Source organism: Nilaparvata lugens, chromosome 2 (assembly GCF_014356525.2).
Source record: "Nilaparvata lugens isolate BPH chromosome 2, ASM1435652v1, whole genome shotgun sequence".
Taxonomy (NCBI): Eukaryota; Metazoa; Arthropoda; class Insecta; order Hemiptera; family Delphacidae; genus Nilaparvata; species Nilaparvata lugens.
The window spans coordinates 67,355,075-67,375,427 of record NC_052505.1 but is presented as its reverse complement, the minus strand read 5'-3'; the positions used below and the strand labels follow the sequence as shown (position 1 = coordinate 67,375,427).

Genomic DNA, 20,353 nt, shown 5'->3' with positions numbered 1-20,353 from the left:
ATTGTTGTAATAATTGATCGTTTGACAATGACATTTGAAGGGGGTGTTTGTGACAAAATTTTTGACTTTGCAGCTCAATTTGGACTAGGTAGTAGGTGAACATAGCAAAAGTGAGCATCTTTATCCCCTCTGTTGAAGGTGTGGAACAGCTGAGTTGACACTTGTTGCTGCAATGAAAATTTCATCCCCTATAATATTTGTAAAAGTGTGGAATTAAATATAAAATTGAAGAAAATTCAATGCTCTATAAGCTCATAATCAGAATGGATGTTTTCCATTAATTTTTAAAAAGTTATAAAATAGAAAATTTGGTGGCAAACGTGTTTTTTCAAAAATAATGTCACACCTTCAAGGGCGTATATCTCGAAAACTACAGGAGATGTAGAAAGTTGTAGAATGAATATTGTAGGAAATGATGTAAGCTTTAATTTGTTTCATGACAGTCAAGTCATTAGGATACATGACATAGTTTTTGAGTTTCATGCGAGAAACTAAAAAATGGTACCTTACCACCCCCACCCACTTAGCACAGTAGGTAGGTAGGGGTGAGGACTTTTGATATGTTCACCTATATAATATGCCCTTAACAGAACTGCGGGGTCAAAAATTGTCTTCCCAACATTTCCCTCTATAACTTTTCCTTGACTGGACTATATCGTATCGTAACTGATTTACAACTCCCAACTTTTAAGCTACAGTACCGTATAGTATCAGTATCATTCTTTTTTAACTGTAAAACTTTGACCTGGGAATGATTGAATAAAAAATGTCTAATAAGGTTTTTCTTAAGTGTCCCTTATTGATCTTTCTCAAAGCTTTGCACCACTTCTCTTCTATTTTCTTTAATCAATCTTTTTTTCTGATAATGATATTATTATTTTTATTTTGTTGTATTTTTAAAAGATGCGTATTTGCCTTTTTTCGTTGAAAAGTAGTTTCAGTATCGACTATCAAAATCGATAGAGTATTGATATCGACCACTATAATAGTTGATGTTTCAAGTCCAAAACATCGATGTCAGCGTCGGGCTGCCAAAAAACTCGAATCTCGAACAGCCGAAAGCCGAAACGGAACGTAACCTTAAAAGTTCACTAAGGTGTTATCATAAATTGAGCAAAATTTATGATGGATTCTCTTACTACTGGATCATCCGATTCTATCAAGAAGGAAGATTTGATGGACCAAGTAAAAGAGCAGATTGCGATAGCCAACGCTCAGGAAATTCTAACAGTTAGTAAATTAATTCCTAACCTCAACTTCATCAGCATGTTCTTGCATCATTATAATCTTTTATTATTTCAATTGTCATTATTATTATCATCATATAAAATACATTCAGGGTAGCACTCCACTTCTTGCTTAAATTTTGTAACCTCATACCCAAAGTCCTAGTTCCTTTGAATAGGACTCATCTCACTTTTATTGATTCAAGTTAACATGTTATTATAAAGACTATCCGTAGAAGGATGAGCATGATGTTACTGTATTTCTATTTTTTTGTTGGTGCTAAGAATTTGTTTACGTTTATTGTTGAATATATAAAATTTGTTGAAGATGAATATCGGCATGTGTTAAAGTAAGCCTAGTTTTATTGCCAATAAGGCTTCTGCAATCGCGCAGAGTAGATTGACTTGAGAGGGAGCCATTTACTATCCGATTTCTTGTTCAACAATGTTGAATCTACTAGTAAACCTACTTGTTAGATCTTTTATTACTCACTCACGCTCTGACTGGTTGTCCACGAGTTAGTCCTACATCCCCACTCACATTCCAACTTGACTCTGACTAGGCGGCGGACCTTACATTGGACAACAAATCGAGTAGTGAATGGCCCACTTCAGGCCCCATCTACATTGGCGTCTCAGATGCGCAGAAGTGTTTCAGCTTGTTAGCCAGATGCCTTGTATCTTATGGAGTACACTATACGAGCAAAATAAATCCACCCCATAAGAGGTTATACTATTTCTAAAGACGAGCAAAAAAAAAAAATCAATAAAAAGATGTAAGACGTCCGTATCGTCGAGGCATAATCAGTTTTTGATTCTTGTCTTGAAGCTCCAGTTATTGAGGCTTCTCATTCCTTGTCCTTGTACATCTTCAGGACAGGTACTGGGAATCAATCCTTTTCCTTACTCAGCCTGCAGAATAGGATGACAATATTCCATATTTACTTAAGAATTCTTGCTCGCTCTTCTATCCTGTGATTATTAAACTTTTTTTGTATAATTCCCTAGAAAATGAAATGTATTGATTTTAATAGTGTGAAGATTTTTAGCCTAATGAATCCTGCTGTGTAAAATATATCGAGTGCTTTCTTTTGCTCAAGTAAGTTAGTATGCTAAATTTTAATGTTCAGTTGCATGTCCCATTTCATTCAAAATTCATATTCCATTTTATTCATATTCCATATTTCATTCCATTTCATATTCATTCAAAATGAATATGGCCGTAGAACCTAGCAAAGCGTACGTCTAGCAGACTCTTGTGGGGAATAAAAGGCCTTGAGAAGAATTACCCTGGAGAGTTTCAAGCAGGTATTGTTGTGACCATACACCATCCAAGTCCGGTAACCTAAGTGAAATTAATAAACATTACTTTCATGTGAACGTCCAGTTGACTCCGCCAATACTGCACGTAGATTCCTGTGTTTTGTTTCCTTGCAGCATTAGCTCATTGTTAGTGAATCATTCCTTGGCCCGATCGAAAATATTCACTGCAACTGTCTTATAAAAATTTGGTACACTGTCCCCCTGTCTCTAAATTATGTCATCAGCACATGAGGATATTCCCCAGGAACCCTTGGTCGTTTATCATCACCAGGAACAGAACAGGGCAATCATTGTACCCTGACACACTCCTTGGCGAACTTGAGTTTGTTCCTTCAAGAGTGAGAATTTGCTTCCTTTCAGATAAGCAGAATCTGAAGGTTGTGAGAACTGGACCTCACACAGCAGTATATCATGTGACCATGTGATACACTCAAATGTCTTACTCTCGTCCACTCAGTGAAAGTGAGACAGAGTCACCCGTCAGCTGGGATACAGCGTTGGTTGTTGATTTTTGCTATTGGAATCCATGTTGAGAATTTTTAAAAAGTGTCCTTTTCTCAATGTAATGTACCAATGTTTTCCATGAATGCTTCAAATATCCTAGTCAGCTAGGTGAAGTTTTAAATAAGTAATGGATTCATTAAGTTTTTGAGAAAGGTTTTATTCCTGTATTATTATGCTGTTGTAATACAAGATTCACTCTTAGGGCCAAACCATATTAAGCGTTTTTTCAGACGCCAATCCAATCGGAGTCAACCGGAGAGCCTCCTGCACTGCCGACTAAAAACGCCTATAGTGTGGTTCACGTTATAATGGCAGCGGATAAAGATGGAAGAATAGCGATGCCAATTCTCTGCATTAATTAATTATATCTCTACACTGTCAAAAACATAATTGTCATCGTTGTGGACCTAGAAAAGGATAGTACCTCCGGCTTTGTCGAATAGACAAGGAAAGCAAAACCGAAGTTGATCAAATACTGTCATTATAACGTGGACCTCACTATAGAAACGTTTTATATGGTCTGGTCCTAAAGTTTAAATTCCTTAGCAACGACTCTACGTTTTGAGCCGAACGACAACTGTATTAAAGGCTGTAGTCTATCACTGTATAGACTGTAGTATATTACAGTAATATAGATCTAAATTATCTTGTAAAAATGAGTTTCATTTCTTGTGTCAACTTATAAAGGAACAAAACTTTCGTAAAATGTCTAATGAAAGTAAATGTAAATGGAAGTGCATTTCATGCAAGTCGGGAACTGCCGTAAATAGGTCAGAAGATAAGGCCGGTCATTCAACTATTCATAGTGCCTCTCATTCTACTACAGCGTCAGGCGCTCTCTCTCCTGCCGACCTTCAAGCTATCGCACTTATTGTGAAACAGATGATACACTCAGAGATTTCTCCCTCTTTCAAAGAAGACTTCAATTCAATAAAAGACTCTATGGAATTTATATCAAACGAATTTGACAACTTTAAAAAAGAAATCATTTTGTATAAAAAGGAAATACAAAATCTTAAGAGTGAAATTAGTGTATTGAAGGCTGAAAATGAAACATTGAAAACTGAAGTTTGTAATATGCAAGAGTATTCTCGTAGAGATAATTTGGTCGTAACAGGGATCACCGAGACGCCTAATGAGTCTGTCTTCCAGATTTTCAATAGCATTTCTTCGGTAATCAATAGTGATATAACGGCCCAAAGCCTGAGTACTGCACATAGACTGCCGTCGAGAGTCAAGGGCAGTATTAGGCCTATTGTGTTTCGTTTTCTGCGTCGACAAGACAAGGAAGCTTGGCATTCCAGTTTCAGATCATCTGCTATTAAAGATAATAGAGGCCCGGGAATATCATCGAAATGCATTTCGCAGGCTCTTCCTGAGAGCAGGGTGCTCGCTTTCCAACATCATTCGCCATCGGTCATGCAACTTTTCCGAGAAGTTAAAAAATGCGCAATGGAAAAGAAATATGATTTTGTATGGATTCGGGACAGCAACGTTCTAGTGAAAAAGGATGAAGCGAGCAAGAGTGTGGTGGTGATAAAAAATGAAAGCGATATTTCAAAGCTGTAAGGTAATCATAAATCACTGGTAACTCAACCTTTTATTTCTATAAGTTTGTAATGGATATTTGTGATTTACTTGATGACTTAGAAAATATGAATAGTAATGAATCAATTAATCTATGTGATTTGAACGAAGTGAAAGCTTTTTTTTGCAATGATTCGAATTTAAAACTTTTTCATTTAAATATTAGGAGTATAAGGAAAAATTTTGATGAATTGTGTATTTTGTTGTCTGGTCTTGATGTCGCGTTTGATATTATAGTATTAACTGAGTCTTGGCTCACACACGATATAACTGGATTTGATATCTCTGGCTATAACAAAATCATAAAGCCAACAAAATTTAATAAATGTGATGGCATTGTAGTATACATAAAGAATGAACTTAATTATAATATTTTGGAAGTAGATATAGATTATGCCAATGTTTTGAATTTCAAATTAGTGTATGATGAATTGGAGTTTTATTGCACAGCTTTATATAGGTCACCAGAAACTGATGTAGCGTGTTTTGTGGATGCTCTAGAGATTTTTCTGAATGAGACAGCACATTTCGAAAATAGGTTAATTGTTGGTGACTCTAATATTGATATTCTTGATAAAAATTTGTCTCTTGTGGGTAATAGATTTTTGGATAATCTTCTTGAATATGGCTTTATAAATTATCTCTATGGCAGTACTAGATGTACTGTTTTAAGTGAATCGTGTATCGATCAGATCTTTTTGAAAAGTGAGCATTGTCTATTCAAATCAGCTATATATAATTGTGCAATCACAGATCACAATGCAGTGATGTGTTGTGTAGAACGTAAGAGGCGGTTGTCATATGGCAGAGATGTTGAATCTGATTCCCAGGATGTTCAGGCTTTATTATTTAATGAAGATGTTTTTCAATCAAAAATTAAAACAGAAACATGGAACGATGTTCTTCAGGAGAACGATCCCAGACTAGCTTTCTCTTTGTTTTATGATAGACTTCGTTCATTATTTGACTCTGCAAAAACTGTTAGGAGAAGGATTAGTAATAATACAAAGAAAATCAAACCTTGGGTGACTAATGGTATTCTTCGATGTATGAGGCGAAGAGACAAAATGTCTCTTAAGGTTCGTAAACAACCATTTAATGTACAGCTGATGGATTGTTTTAAATCATATAATCGAACACTGAAGTCGGCATTGCGAACTCTAAAGGAACAGTATTTCAAGAATAAATTAGTTGAATGTGGAAATAATCTAAGGGCTGTATGGAAGGTTGTGAATGAAGCAACAGATACCCCTTGTAAAACTAATTGTTCTATTAAAGAGTTGGTTACCAAGGATAATCGCATTTTGAGATCTTATCAAGTAAATGAAATAGCAGAGGAGCTTAATGAACATTTTGTGAGTGTTGGTAGAAGAATTTCTGAAAAAATTACTAAGGTAAAGGACAAGATTTTTAGGGAAAAAACTAATAGATTGTTTTGTAATTCGTTTTTCTTTTTTCCTGTCATAGCAGAGGAAATTGATATGTGTATTAAAAACTTGAAGAAAGGGGTAGCACCAGGATTTGATGGAATTTTTTCTAAATGTCTGAGTTCAAATTCTCGCATAATTTCAGTTCCTCTGGCTCATGTAATAAATTTATGCTTTTTGAATGGTGTTTTCCCCGACGAGTTGAAAAAGGCCACTGTTATTCCTTTGCATAAGAATGGTAACAAAAGTGATCCAGGGAACTATCGCCCAATTTCTCTGCTTTCATGTTTGTCAAAGGTGATTGAGAAATGTGTTAAGACTCGTTTGGTCAAATTCTTGGAAAAATATGAAATTTTATCTAATTGCCAATTTGGTTTTCGTAAGGGTGTAAGTACTTCTGATGCAGTATATAATGTTACTAAGAGAATTATTGAAACACTGGACAGGGAAGAAAAATGTATAGCTGTGTTTTTAGATCTCCAGAAGGCTTTTGATACAGTGGACCACAATATTTTATTTAGAAAGTTAGAAGGTATTGGAATTAGAGGTGTTGCATTGGGTTTCTTCAAAAGCTATCTCAGTTGTAGATCACAGGTGGTTAGTGTTGATGGTATAATGAGCTCAGAATTAGAAATTACGATGGGTGTGCCACAGGGAACAGTTCTGGGTCCAATATTATTTTTGATTTACATTAATGACTTACTCAAGATAGAGCTTGAGAGCTGTTCTTTGTTTTCTTTTGCTGACGACACTGTTGCTATTTTCTGTGCATCAAAATGGGAAGATGTTTTTTGTAGAGCTAATGAGGGTTTGAAAGTTATAAAAAACTGGTTAGATTTCAACTTAGTTAGTTTGAATATAGCAAAAACTACTGCAGTGTCATTTTCTTTGACCTCAGCAGGTCAGCCAGATAACCAGGGGAGTTTGGCTTTTCATGAAACTGGATGCGATGATAATAGTTGTCTATGTCCTATAATAATATTTAAGAACAGCACCAAATATTGGGAATAATCATTGATAAGCATTTGAAATGGAGAGACCATATTTCATATTTATGTTCTAGGTTGAGGAAGACGCTGTATAAGTTTGTTCAACTGAGAAATATTTTTACAGTTGAGCAAATTAAAATGGTTTTCTTTGCGCTTGTGCAGTCAGTTGTGCGATATGGTATAATTGGCTGGGGTGGTTGTGGTGTTACCGTTCTTAAGCCTCTTATAGTATTGTATAAGAAAATTATTAAAATATGCTTGAAAAAACCGGTTAGATATCCAACAAATTTGCTCTATAAAGAATTTAATGTTCTCAGTATTGAGCACTTGTATGATCTTGACCTAGCTAGTTTTGTCTATTCGTGGCCCAATAGATTCCCTATAGCCCCTCATGGCGGCTATGTTACTCGTAGACAATCTGAGAGATTTTTGCTAGAACCACCTTGTAGAACAGCGGCTGCCAGTGCTCATGCAGCGTATTATGGTCCTAGACTTTTAAACCGTCTGTTGCTTGAAGTTTCTGGAGCATCCCAATGTATACCAATTTGTTATTATTCTTTCACTTTCAAAACTTTTAGGCAGTATCTTCGACACTACTTATTAAGGAAACAAAATGAAGACTAATTTTGATTTATTTCTCAAATCTGTTTGTAAATCTCAATTCTATTCTTAAAATACATATCTTACTTAGTATAACAGAGCAGAAGAGAATTTGTTGTTTTATTTTTAAATATTGGTGATCTTTATCTTTGATGTAGAACATATAGTTGAATCTCAATTAGGCCTATACTGATTACAAGAGCAACATTTGTATGAAAATAGCATAAGAGAATGGAATTTTCTTTTTTTCTTGATATTGTAATGTAAAATTATAAAATCTAATTATGTTATTAATATTACGATGTATATTAGTATCTTATGCTATCCAACATTCTAGAGATACACCATCCCTCATCACAAGCTTTGCTTAAAGAGGGATGCAACAATATTATTTAGAATATGATATTTTATATTCATTATTTTATAAAGAATTTGTATTTTATGTTTGTAAGTATGAATTGTATATTAATTTTTTGTTGACATTAATAAATTGAATTGAATTGAATTGAAATAGTAGATCTAACAGCAGATCTAAACAGTAGATATTAATAAATATACCTATTGCAATTAACAGAAGCCGCACGGCTATAATTTTAGCGTCTGTCTAAGTAATTGTACCTTTAGCTAATGTGTTTTGTTAATTTTTTCAAACATATTTTTGTTACTTCAGATATGTATATGCTGATTAATTCAGTGTTTTTTCATCAATTTCAGAAAATGACAGAAAAATGCTTCAAAAAGTGTATTGATAAACCAGGCTCATCCTTAGGAAACTCAGAACAGGTAAGCCACTTATACCCAACGATCTATATATACTAACTGGATAGCGAACTGAGTAGGCTTCGCCAGCCGAGAAACAGTCCGGCACCTTTTTAGCCATCCCCACCACACGTTGGCAACACGAGTAGCCTACTGCCAACCGGAGGACTATGCACCATTAATAACTTTTATTAATGCTCCATAAGTCGAGCACCTTACACGATGGTTGTTTGATGTTCTGCGTACAATTGCACTAACAGATTCAAAAAACGAAGTGATATTTCATTTTATCAGTAAGTTAAATATATTTATTATTTTAAGTAGATTGAAATACCATTGGTCTTACTATTCATTTCATATTATTATTACTATAGTCATTTTTTTCTACACCGAGTAAATTCTGTAAATATTTTATTTTGGCTATTGAACAGAAATAGTTGTCTGTTATTCAGTCATAGATTGTTTAATTACTAAGTTTATTTTCCAGATTATATAGGAATACGTATTTATAATCTTGCTGCACATATAAATTAACTGCCTTCTAATAGCACTCAATCATAGTCAAAGTTCGATAAACTTTGTATTTATAGAATAGAATTTCATTAGTCGACATCAACTTCGTCAAAATACATCCTTTTTAAATCATGTAAAGCATAGATCACTAGTTACTCATAATATCATAAGAGAAATGGTACCCAGTTAATCAAGAAAAGAAAAATCATCTACTGTGTATAAACATTCATTAACTAATACATTTTTTGTTTAAATTGAGTGAACGCTAGTAACTTTAATTTGTCTGGTGTGGAGTTATATAATTTTATTGACATGAAGTGCCAGTTTCTCTGAGATTTGGAATGGCTACATTGTGGAATTTTAAGTCTATGTCTATTTCGTGTATTTAAATTATGGTGATGGGTTGTATCATATTTATCCTTTTTTTGTACTTAACACAAACACAGTATAGCTTAATAAAACAAAATAAATCTTATAGCACCCTTTATTTTCAAAAAAACTTTAAAATAGTTGAACAACTAGTTAATGAATGTTTTATAACCTGAAGATGGTGTAATATATCACCGAAACTAGTTGTTCAACTATTTTAAAGTTTTTTTTTTAAATAAAGGGTGCTATAAGATTTATTTTGTTTTATTAATTTAAAAGTAGCCCATGTCAATAAGTGTTTTACAGTATAGCTTATATTCAGTCTAAAATTGTATTGAGTCCTAGAAAACTGTTACTAGAAATTTGTTGTTATACATAATATAGGATACCATAGACATTTATAGCATGTCATAACGACATAACAATATAACATTTAATTGAAAAAGGTGCCCATAAGTCAGGGCGTCATTCCTCACATCAACAGTAAAAACGTTCTAATTAGAGCCTAGTTTATGCGATGCCAATTGGCGAGACAATTGTCATCACGTGGTTGCCAATTGTCCAAGGCCAGTCCAGCTGAGCTAGAAGATCTTTCTGTGGGCTAACTATTGCCACGAAAGTCGAAAACTGTAAGCCGAAAACATGGCCGAATGCTCGTCGTCTGTTGTGTCCCGTGAGGACTTGAAACGAATGTTAAACCAGCTATGCAAGGAATTTATCAGTGAGTCTTGCAATGTGCTGCTGGAAGAGGAGATATACAGGGTGTTTCAGAAGTAGTGTCAAACATTTTAGGCTATTGTTCCTGGATGATAGGAGACTAAAAATGTCGTATTTGAAGTGTCCAAAATTCAGCGGTTATCCTAAAAGCTGCCATTTTGTTTTTTTCACTTGGTCATTTTTTTCTACACCGAGTAAATTCTGTAAATATTTTATTTTGGCTATTGAACAGAAATAGTTGTCTGTTATTCAGTCATAGATTGTTTAATTACTAAGTTTATTTTCCAGATTATATAGGAATACGTATTTATAATCTTGCTGCACATATAAATTAACTGCCTTCTAATAGCACTCAATCATAGTCAAAGTTCGATAAACTTTGTATTTATAGAATAGAATTTCATTAGTCGACATCAACTTCGTCAAAATACATCCTTTTTAAATCATGTAAAGCATAGATCACTAGTTACTCATAATATCATAAGAGAAATGGTACCCAGTTAATCAAGAAAAGAAAAATCATCTACTGTGTATAAACATTCATTAACTAATACATTTTTTGTTTAAATTGAGTGAACGCTAGTAACTTTAATTTGTCTGGTGTGGAGTTATATAATTTTATTGACATGAAGTGCCAGTTTCTCTGAGATTTGGAATGGCTACATTGTGGAATTTTAAGTCTATGTCTATTTCGTGTATTTAAATTATGGTGATGGGTTGTATCATATTTATCCTTTTTTTGTACTTAACACAAACACAGTATAGCTTAATAAAACAAAATAAATCTTATAGCACCCTTTATTTTCAAAAAAACTTTAAAATAGTTGAACAACTAGTTAATGAATGTTTTATAACCTGAAGATGGTGTAATATATCACCGAAACTAGTTGTTCAACTATTTTAAAGTTTTTTTTTAAATAAAGGGTGCTATAAGATTTATTTTGTTTTATTAATTTAAAAGTAGCCCATGTCAATAAGTGTTTTACAGTATAGCTTATATTCAGTCTAAAATTGTATTGAGTCCTAGAAAACTGTTACTAGAAATTTGTTGTTATACATAATATAGGATACCATAGACATTTATAGCATGTCATAACGACATAACAATATAACATTTAATTGAAAAAGGTGCCCATAAGTCAGGGCGTCATTCCTCACATCAACAGTAAAAACGTTCTAATTAGAGCCTAGTTTATGCGATGCCAATTGGCGAGACAATTGTCATCACGTGGTTGCCAATTGTCCAAGGCCAGTCCAGCTGAGCTAGAAGATCTTTCTGTGGGCTAACTATTGCCACGAAAGTCGAAAACTGTAAGCCGAAAACATGGCCGAATGCTCGTCGTCTGTTGTGTCCCGTGAGGACTTGAAACGAATGTTAAACCAGCTATGCAAGGAATTTATCAGTGAGTCTTGCAATGTGCTGCTGGAAGAGGAGATATACAGGGTGTTTCAGAAGTAGTGTCAAACATTTTAGGCTATTGTTCCTGGATGATAGGAGACTAAAAATGTCGTATTTGAAGTGTCCAAAATTCAGCGGTTATCCTAAAAGCTGCCATTTTGTTTTTTCACTTGGTAATTTTTATCTCAAGAACGAAATGTTTTATTGATCTGAAATTTGGCATGAAAGATCAAATATGTTTATGGGATGAGAGAAACAAATTGTATAAGGATAAGAATGCGCAGCAAACTGCAATCGCTGCAATTGCCGAAGCCATGGACGTTGATGGCTTCGGTGCAGCTGAAGTGAAAACTAAAATAAAATTGTTTCACGGTACGGTACGTTTAATATTGAAATGACCACTCAATCCACTGGACTCTAGTCCACTCCCTCTTCATATATACAGTGTGGTTCAGAAGTAGTGTCGAACATTTTAGGGTATTGTTCCTAGATGATAGGAGACTACAAATGTCGTATTTGGAGTGTCCAAAACTCAGCGGTTATTCTTATAGCTGCCATTTTGTTTTTTCACTTAAAAACTTTTATCTCAAGAACGAAATGTTGTATTGATCCGAAATTTGGCATGAATTTTATGCTATGAAGACTCAACTTTAAAAAATGAATGTAGAAATTTTCGATGAAAATTTTCAAAATGGCGGCCATTTTAAATTTTTGATTACAAATTTCACGAAAACCGTTCACTTTAAAGAAAATTTACAAGAGACAAAAAAGTTGGAAAATTTAATCAAGATTTCAAGGATACCTTATTTATTAATTATTTGGCAAGACAATTGTCATAAGGCAACTGACTGGCATGAAATTATTGTCTTCGTATAAATACTTCAGGCTAATTGGCAAGACAATTGGCCCGAAATTTAACTGTCTCCGGGAGTAGACTGAGGACAACAGGCTGGGCCTAGCATCCCCCCCCCCCACCACTCGGAATCTCAATCGTCGCACCATTTGGCGCCGTATGAACGGTGTAGGCCAGTGCACTGTCTTGTTTTTGTTGGCCAGTTCAGTCTAAACTATTCATTGTGTGAGACGTTTTCTAGGTTAGGTTAGACGTCTTCTAAAGTTCCAACGAAAATGGCACCTAAATGGGGGGACGATATGAATATTGAATTTCTTGAGCTTAATAAAGATCAAATATGTTTATGGGATCAGAGAATCGAATTGTATAAGGATAAGAATGCGCGGCAAACTGCACTCTCAAACGACGAGTATTCGGCCATGTTTTCGCCTTTACAGTTGTGGCAATAGTTAGCCCCATAGAAACATCTTCTCGTTCAGCAGGACTGGCCTTGGACTATTGGCAATCACGTGATGACAATTATTGTCCTCGGACAATTGTCTCGCCAATTGGCATCGTATAAACTAGGCTTAACATAGGTCCGAAAATGCTTGGTTATCAATTCATACAGAGTGAAAGATTCCAAGTTATTGGAAATGTCATTAGGAAATACTATACATCTGCTATTCGATCTTCAACTAACATTCAAGGTGGTCATATACCAGTTATTGCACTTCCTAATAATCTACTTTCCACTTGATATCTTACCAGTACACTGTTAATCTTCAGTATGGTTGACTACTCTCAAAACCGAACTCCACATAATTCAATCTCTGCTGAGCATCGTCACCTCTAACTCACTGGCCAAGAGTCACATCGAAATTCAAAATATAATGTTTTGTCAAATGCTCATAATCATTTTTTTTTGGAATGTATTTTCATTGGAATATTGATTTATGTAGTTATACAGAGTGAAAGATTTTGTCTGAATTTCAGTTCCCCTGCTGAAACGAAGCCCTACGGGTATTTGTTGGCTGTTAATTAAGAATAAATGAGACACCGATGCTGTCAATACCACTTTCATTTTATTTTAACAAAGGACCATGGTTTCGGGGTTACACCTGCCCCATCCTCAGCTAGACCTTTAATATCTCTTCAAAAACAATCAATTTGTTAATCGAGATGTACAATTGAGCTTACTTCGTGTAAAACGAACAAAAAAAAAAAAATAAAGCCGTTTCCAGACCTGTAGCTACAGTAATTTTCAAATTACGCGAAACTTGTTCCCGATAAACAAGTTCCTTCAAGGTTTGAAGCCGATTTACTATGTTAAATGTACAATAAACACAAAATATTTTTTCACTATAATCTTGCTGCACATATAAATTAACTGCCTTCTAATAGCACTCAATCATAGTCAAAGTTCGATAAACTTTGTATTTATAGAATAGAATTTCATTAGTCGACATCAACTTCGTCAAAATACATCCTTTTTAAATCATGTAAAGCATAGATCACTAGTTACTCATAATATCATAAGAGAAATGGTACCCAGTTAATCAAGAAAAGAAAAATCATCTACTGTGTATAAACATTCATTAACTAATACATTTTTGTTTAAATTGAGTGAACGCTAGTAACTTTAATTTGTCTGGTGTGGAGTTATATAATTTTATTGACATGAAGTGCCAGTTTCTCTGAGATTTGGAATGGCTACATTGTGGAATTTTAAGTCTATGTCTATTTCGTGTATTTAAATTATGGTGATGGGTTGTATCATATTTATCCTTTTTTTGTACTTAACACAAACACAGTATAGCTTAATAAAACAAAATAAATCTTATAGCACCCTTTATTTTCAAAAAAACTTTAAAATAGTTGAACAACTAGTTAATGAATGTTTTATAACCTGAAGATGGTGTAATATATCACCGAAACTAGTTGTTCAACTATTTTAAAGTTTTTTTTTTAAATAAAGGGTGCTATAAGATTTATTTTGTTTTATTAATTTAAAAGTAGCCCATGTCAATAAGTGTTTTACAGTATAGCTTATATTCAGTCTAAAATTGTATTGAGTCCTAGAAAACTGTTACTAGAAATTTGTTGTTATACATAATATAGGATACCATAGACATTTATAGCATGTCATAACGACATAACAATATAACATTTAATTGAAAAAGGTGCCCATAAGTCAGGGCGTCATTCCTCACATCAACAGTAAAAACGTTCTAATTAGAGCCTAGTTTATGCGATGCCAATTGGCGAGACAATTGTCATCACGTGGTTGCCAATTGTCCAAGGCCAGTCCAGCTGAGCTAGAAGATCTTTCTGTGGGCTAACTATTGCCACGAAAGTCGAAAACTGTAAGCCGAAAACATGGCCGAATGCTCGTCGTCTGTTGTGTCCCGTGAGGACTTGAAACGAATGTTAAACCAGCTATGCAAGGAATTTATCAGTGAGTCTTGCAATGTGCTGCTGGAAGAGGAGATATACAGGGTGTTTCAGAAGTAGTGTCAAACATTTTAGGCTATTGTTCCTGGATGATAGGAGACTAAAAATGTCGTATTTGAAGTGTCCAAAATTCAGCGGTTATCCTAAAAGCTGCCATTTTGTTTTTTCACTTGGTAATTTTTATCTCAAGAACGAAATGTTTTATTGATCTGAAATTTGGCATGAAAGATCAAATATGTTTATGGGATGAGAGAAACAAATTGTATAAGGATAAGAATGCGCAGCAAACTGCAATCGCTGCAATTGCCGAAGCCATGGACGTTGATGGCTTCGGTGCAGCTGAAGTGAAAACTAAAATAAAATTGTTTCACGGTACGGTACGTTTAATATTGAAATGACCACTCAATCCACTGGACTCTAGTCCACTCCCTCTTCATATATACAGTGTGGTTCAGAAGTAGTGTCGAACATTTTAGGGTATTGTTCCTAGATGATAGGAGACTACAAATGTCGTATTTGGAGTGTCCAAAACTCAGCGGTTATTCTTATAGCTGCCATTTTGTTTTTTCACTTAAAAACTTTTATCTCAAGAACGAAATGTTGTATTGATCCGAAATTTGGCATGAATTTTATGCTATGAAGACTCAACTTTAAAAAATGAATGTAGAAATTTTCGATGAAAATTTTCAAAATGGCGGCCATTTTAAATTTTTGATTACAAATTTCACGAAAACCGTTCACTTTAAAGAAAATTTACAAGAGACAAAAAAGTTGGAAAATTTAATCAAGATTTCAAGGATACCTTATTTATTAATTATTTGGCAAGACAATTGTCATAAGGCAACTGACTGGCATGAAATTATTGTCTTCGTATAAATACTTCAGGCTAATTGGCAAGACAATTGGCCCGAAATTTAACTGTCTCCGGGAGTAGACTGAGGACAACAGGCTGGGCCTAGCATCCCCCCCCCCCACCACTCGGAATCTCAATCGTCGCACCATTTGGCGCCGTATGAACGGTGTAGGCCAGTGCACTGTCTTGTTTTTGTTGGCCAGTTCAGTCTAAACTATTCATTGTGTGAGACGTTTTCTAGGTTAGGTTAGACGTCTTCTAAAGTTCCAACGAAAATGGCACCTAAATGGGGGGACGATATGAATATTGAATTTCTTGAGCTTAATAAAGATCAAATATGTTTATGGGATCAGAGAATCGAATTGTATAAGGATAAGAATGCGCGGCAAACTGCACTCTCAAACGACGAGTATTCGGCCATGTTTTCGCCTTTACAGTTGTGGCAATAGTTAGCCCCATAGAAACATCTTCTCGTTCAGCAGGACTGGCCTTGGACTATTGGCAATCACGTGATGACAATTATTGTCCTCGGACAATTGTCTCGCCAATTGGCATCGTATAAACTAGGCTTAACATAGGTCCGAAAATGCTTGGTTATCAATTCATACAGAGTGAAAGATTCCAAGTTATTGGAAATGTCATTAGGAAATACTATACATCTGCTATTCGATCTTCAACTAACATTCAAGGTGGTCATATACCAGTTATTGCACTTCCTAATAATCTACTTTCCACTTGATATCTTACCAGTACACTGTTAATCTTCAGTATGGTTGACTACTCTCAAAACCGAACTCCACATAATTCAATCTCTGCTGAGCATCGTCACCTCTAACTCACTGGCCAAGAGTCACATCGAAATTCAAAATATAATGTTTTGTCAAATGCTCATAATCATTTTTTTTTGGAATGTATTTTCATTGGAATATTGATTTATGTAGTTATACAGAGTGGAAGATTTCGTCTGAATTTCAGTTCCCCTGCTGAAACGAAGCCCTACGGGTATTTGTTGGCTGTTAATTAAGAATAAATGAGACACCGATGCTGTCAATACCACTTTCATTTTATTTTAACAAAGGACCATGGTTTCGGGGTTACACCTGCCCCATCCTCAGCTAGACCTTTAATATCTCTTCAAAAACAATCAATTTGTTAATCGAGATGTACAATTGAGCTTACTTCGTGTAAAACGAACAAAAAAAAAAAAATAAAGCCGTTTCCAGACCTGTAGCTACAGTAATTTTCAAATTACGCGAAACTTGTTCCCGATAAACAAGTTCCTTCAAGGTTTGAAGCCGATTTACTATGTTAAATGTACAATAAACACAAAATATTTTTTCACAAAACTTGTAAAAAATTTAATTTTGAAGAGGATGATGTAGAATAAGACTGTAATAGACAAACGCAACCTTTAAAAAATATTCCTTAATTACATACAAAACGCAAGAGAAATAGGCAAAATCTGTTAAGCTCTCTACAATGTAATATTGAAATTAAGGATAATATTTTTAAAGGTTGCGTTTGTCTATTAAAGACTTATTCTACATCTTTCATCTTTCTCTTCGAAATTAAATTTTCTAAAAGTTCTGTAAAAAATATTTTGTGTTTATTGTACATTTAACATAGTAGATCTGCTTCAAACCTTGAAGGAACTTGTTTATCGGTAGTTTACCGAGTTTTTTTCCAAGTTTCGCGTATTTCGTCACATATCTTGAGAATTAATGCAGCTACAGGTCTGGAAACGGGTTTTTCAATTTTTCAGTCCATCTTACATAAAGTACGCTAAATTTTACATCACTTAATTAACAGTCAACTTATACCCGTAGGGCTTCGTTTCAGCAGGGGAACTGAAATTCAGACGAAATCTTTCACACTGTATTACATGGTACGTATTTAACATATTTTCTTCTTTTGATGTGATGAATCACGCCCTGACTTATGGGCACCTTTTTTCAGAACACTCTATAAATCAATATTTTGATATGTATTTCGAACATTAATTTCCAATTACATTGAGCCAAACTACAAATATTTATTTCCTGACACAAGTTAATCTTAAGTTATTAACTGCTTCCGAATAATAATTTTTTTCTACACCGAGTATATTCCGTAAATAGTTTATTTTGGGTATTCCAAACCACACAAGTGTTCAGCCTTACGTATTATAATTGGATATTCTCAAATTAGAACGTTACTTCCATTACCTTTGATATCCAATTCTTCCCTTCTATTGATAGAACAATTCCAGGAAAGGACGAAACATCCAATCTATTCTCAACATTGACTTGAGCTTTGTATTTCCATTGCCATTTCTATAAATTTCTAGGAAAATCAATTCATTTGACTGATTAACGTGTTGAATATTGCTTAATAAATAAATATATCAATTTAGAATATTACATATTTTGTTTTCAATGCTTGTGTGTCTACAAAGCTCCTTTTTATCAATAAGTAAGATTGTTCAGAATATAAAGCGAATTTTTTCAAGAAGGGTTTGCCGTCCAGCGCTGTGCCTTTCTTGCCCACTCGTGGTGGGGAGAGCGCTCAGCCCAGCCGGACCGGTTCTTTCAGCATGCAGTTCGCTATCCAGTTTGTAAATATAGTTAGTATAATATGATAAATCGTTGATTATACCATAGAGAAACGATAGCATAGATATCCCATGGTATAGGGCTTTTATGTCGCAAGTTTTACTGTTGGGAACTATCCCAAGCTGATAGTTCACATAGTTCTTTCCTTTGCAGCTGTGTGACGCTGGTAGTCTCTCAAATTGTTCCGTTCATACACTATCACCCCAACAAAACAGTAAAAATTGACAATAATCGACAGTAATCGGCTTGAGATAACAGTAAAAGTTGCGACATAAATTCCCTATATCATGGGATATCTACTTACGCTATTGTTTCTCTATGATTATACTCAGTGAGTGTGTGTGTGTGTGTTTATAAAGCAGTACTATAGTGGGGAAAAGTTTTTCTTTTAATTATGATGTGGTATGACAATAATTGAGAGTGAGAGGTCTACTGAGCTCTTACTTCTATTCATTTTTAACGGATGGTTTCACATAAGTTGAATAATATACTTGCTAGCATAAGAGATGCGGTTTATAAATAATAATGTAATATTATGCTGAACCTGAACTATATGTAAGAAAATTAAGATATATTGTGCAATAAGTGGAACTTGTCAAATTCTTTTCCGATTTGAACACAATTTTGTAATAAATCCTTGTAGAAAATGATAAGATTCATCAGATGATCAAAGTATTGTAACAAGTTGGAATTGTTGCTACAATTTCAGACTCCACTGGTACTGAGTGCTCGTTATTATTATCTGATTTTCACTTTCCTTGTCCTACCTACTACCATAGGTGATGAAAGTATTGACTATTGACTTCCACAAAAATATAAGGTACGCAAATTTCAAGATTTTCATCCGTTTCAAGGTCTCCTAGAATCGAAAACATCTTTTGGATATTGGTCTGTATGTTTATTATGTTGGCTATGCCTCCATTCCTAATTCACGGGTTGAATGGAAATTAATTTATACAAAAATGTTGTACATGTGTCGTGTTGTACAAACAGCTCTATATTTCTGGAATTTCCGTATTGATGAAAAATATAAATTCATTTAAGGCTCCAAAAAAGGTATTATATAAGTTAACTATATTTCCTTGCTACCAAAATCTGATTTTTTTTTTGAGGAATATAATATTGAGTTTTTCATAAATAGCACACAGTAGAATCTTGAGTTCCAGATCAGTGGATTCTAGAATTTTCGAAGTTATGATTAATTCTGGGACTAAGTTAGAGACAATTCTGGGATTATGTTGGTAGATTAAGGCCCGGACTCTAAGACGCTTATTAAATCTGATAGACTATTAAATCTATAGTTTTAATGGTCTATTAGATTTGATAAATGCCCTAACAACCGGGCCTTGGAATATTACAGACTACTTATTTCAGTAACAATCTTATCTTTTTCAGAAATGTATTGCTATGTGTATGGACCGCTATATGGATTCCTGGAATATTGTTTCAAAAGCATACACAAACAGATTACAGCGTGAACGACATCGTATGTAACGGAAACCGCTCAAATCGAGAATAGTGAACTAGAACTTATTATTGTTATCTCTATTGTTGACTTGTAAGTAACATATAAATACTTGAATAAGTCTTTATCTTTAAAGCTTTAATTGTTTATAAATCGGATCAATCACGAAATAATATCAATCCAAATTTATCACAGTATGATACTCAACTCCATTCCTTTTTCTATTCACTTTTTTGAAATTTAATTGATATCTTAAGTTTTGAGTATCTCAATTTTGTATTCAGTGTATAATTTTCTTGTTGAAACTTAAATAAATATGTAGGCATGATTCAGATGTCTCTATTAACTCCCATTAATATTTGCTCTCGTCTAAGAATAGAATAATAATATAAGTATAGAAGCTGCTAAATATCATTTTTCAAGGCTAATTTAATAGGGATTGAGGAGACCTCAAGATTAATGTTTTTTTCTCATTGGTTCTTTAAAATATGCTATCAAGTAAGATATATTATGTAAACAAAACAAAAATTGAATCTTGTTTAATAGTGTGGGAAGTTTTTAACAAAATTCGAGTTCAAAAACTTGAATCAAGATTAATGGTTCATTTATGAAGAATAATTTTGAAAATGTGTTGCTTACAAAATTCAATTTAAATTTGCAGATTAGACTGTGGTTCGTTATTCATTTGTATTTCTGTGTTTGTGTATTGAATCTTGTTTAATAGTGTGGGAAGTTTTTAACAAAA

At 34.0% G+C, this 20,353-nt stretch overlaps 1 protein-coding gene across 1 annotated transcript; it reads left to right on the top strand.

The window, feature by feature from the left end:
* Positions 1-980: 980 nt before the first annotated feature.
* LOC111063803 (mitochondrial import inner membrane translocase subunit Tim13-B) lies at positions 981-19,936 on the top strand. Its single transcript, XM_022351486.2, has 3 exons — positions 981-1,230; positions 8,371-8,439; positions 19,539-19,936. Exons 1-3 carry the CDS (start codon positions 1,123-1,125, stop codon positions 19,635-19,637), a joined length of 276 nt encoding a protein of 91 aa, XP_022207178.1. The 5' UTR covers positions 981-1,122; the 3' UTR covers positions 19,638-19,936.
* Positions 19,937-20,353: the final 417 nt, after the last annotated feature.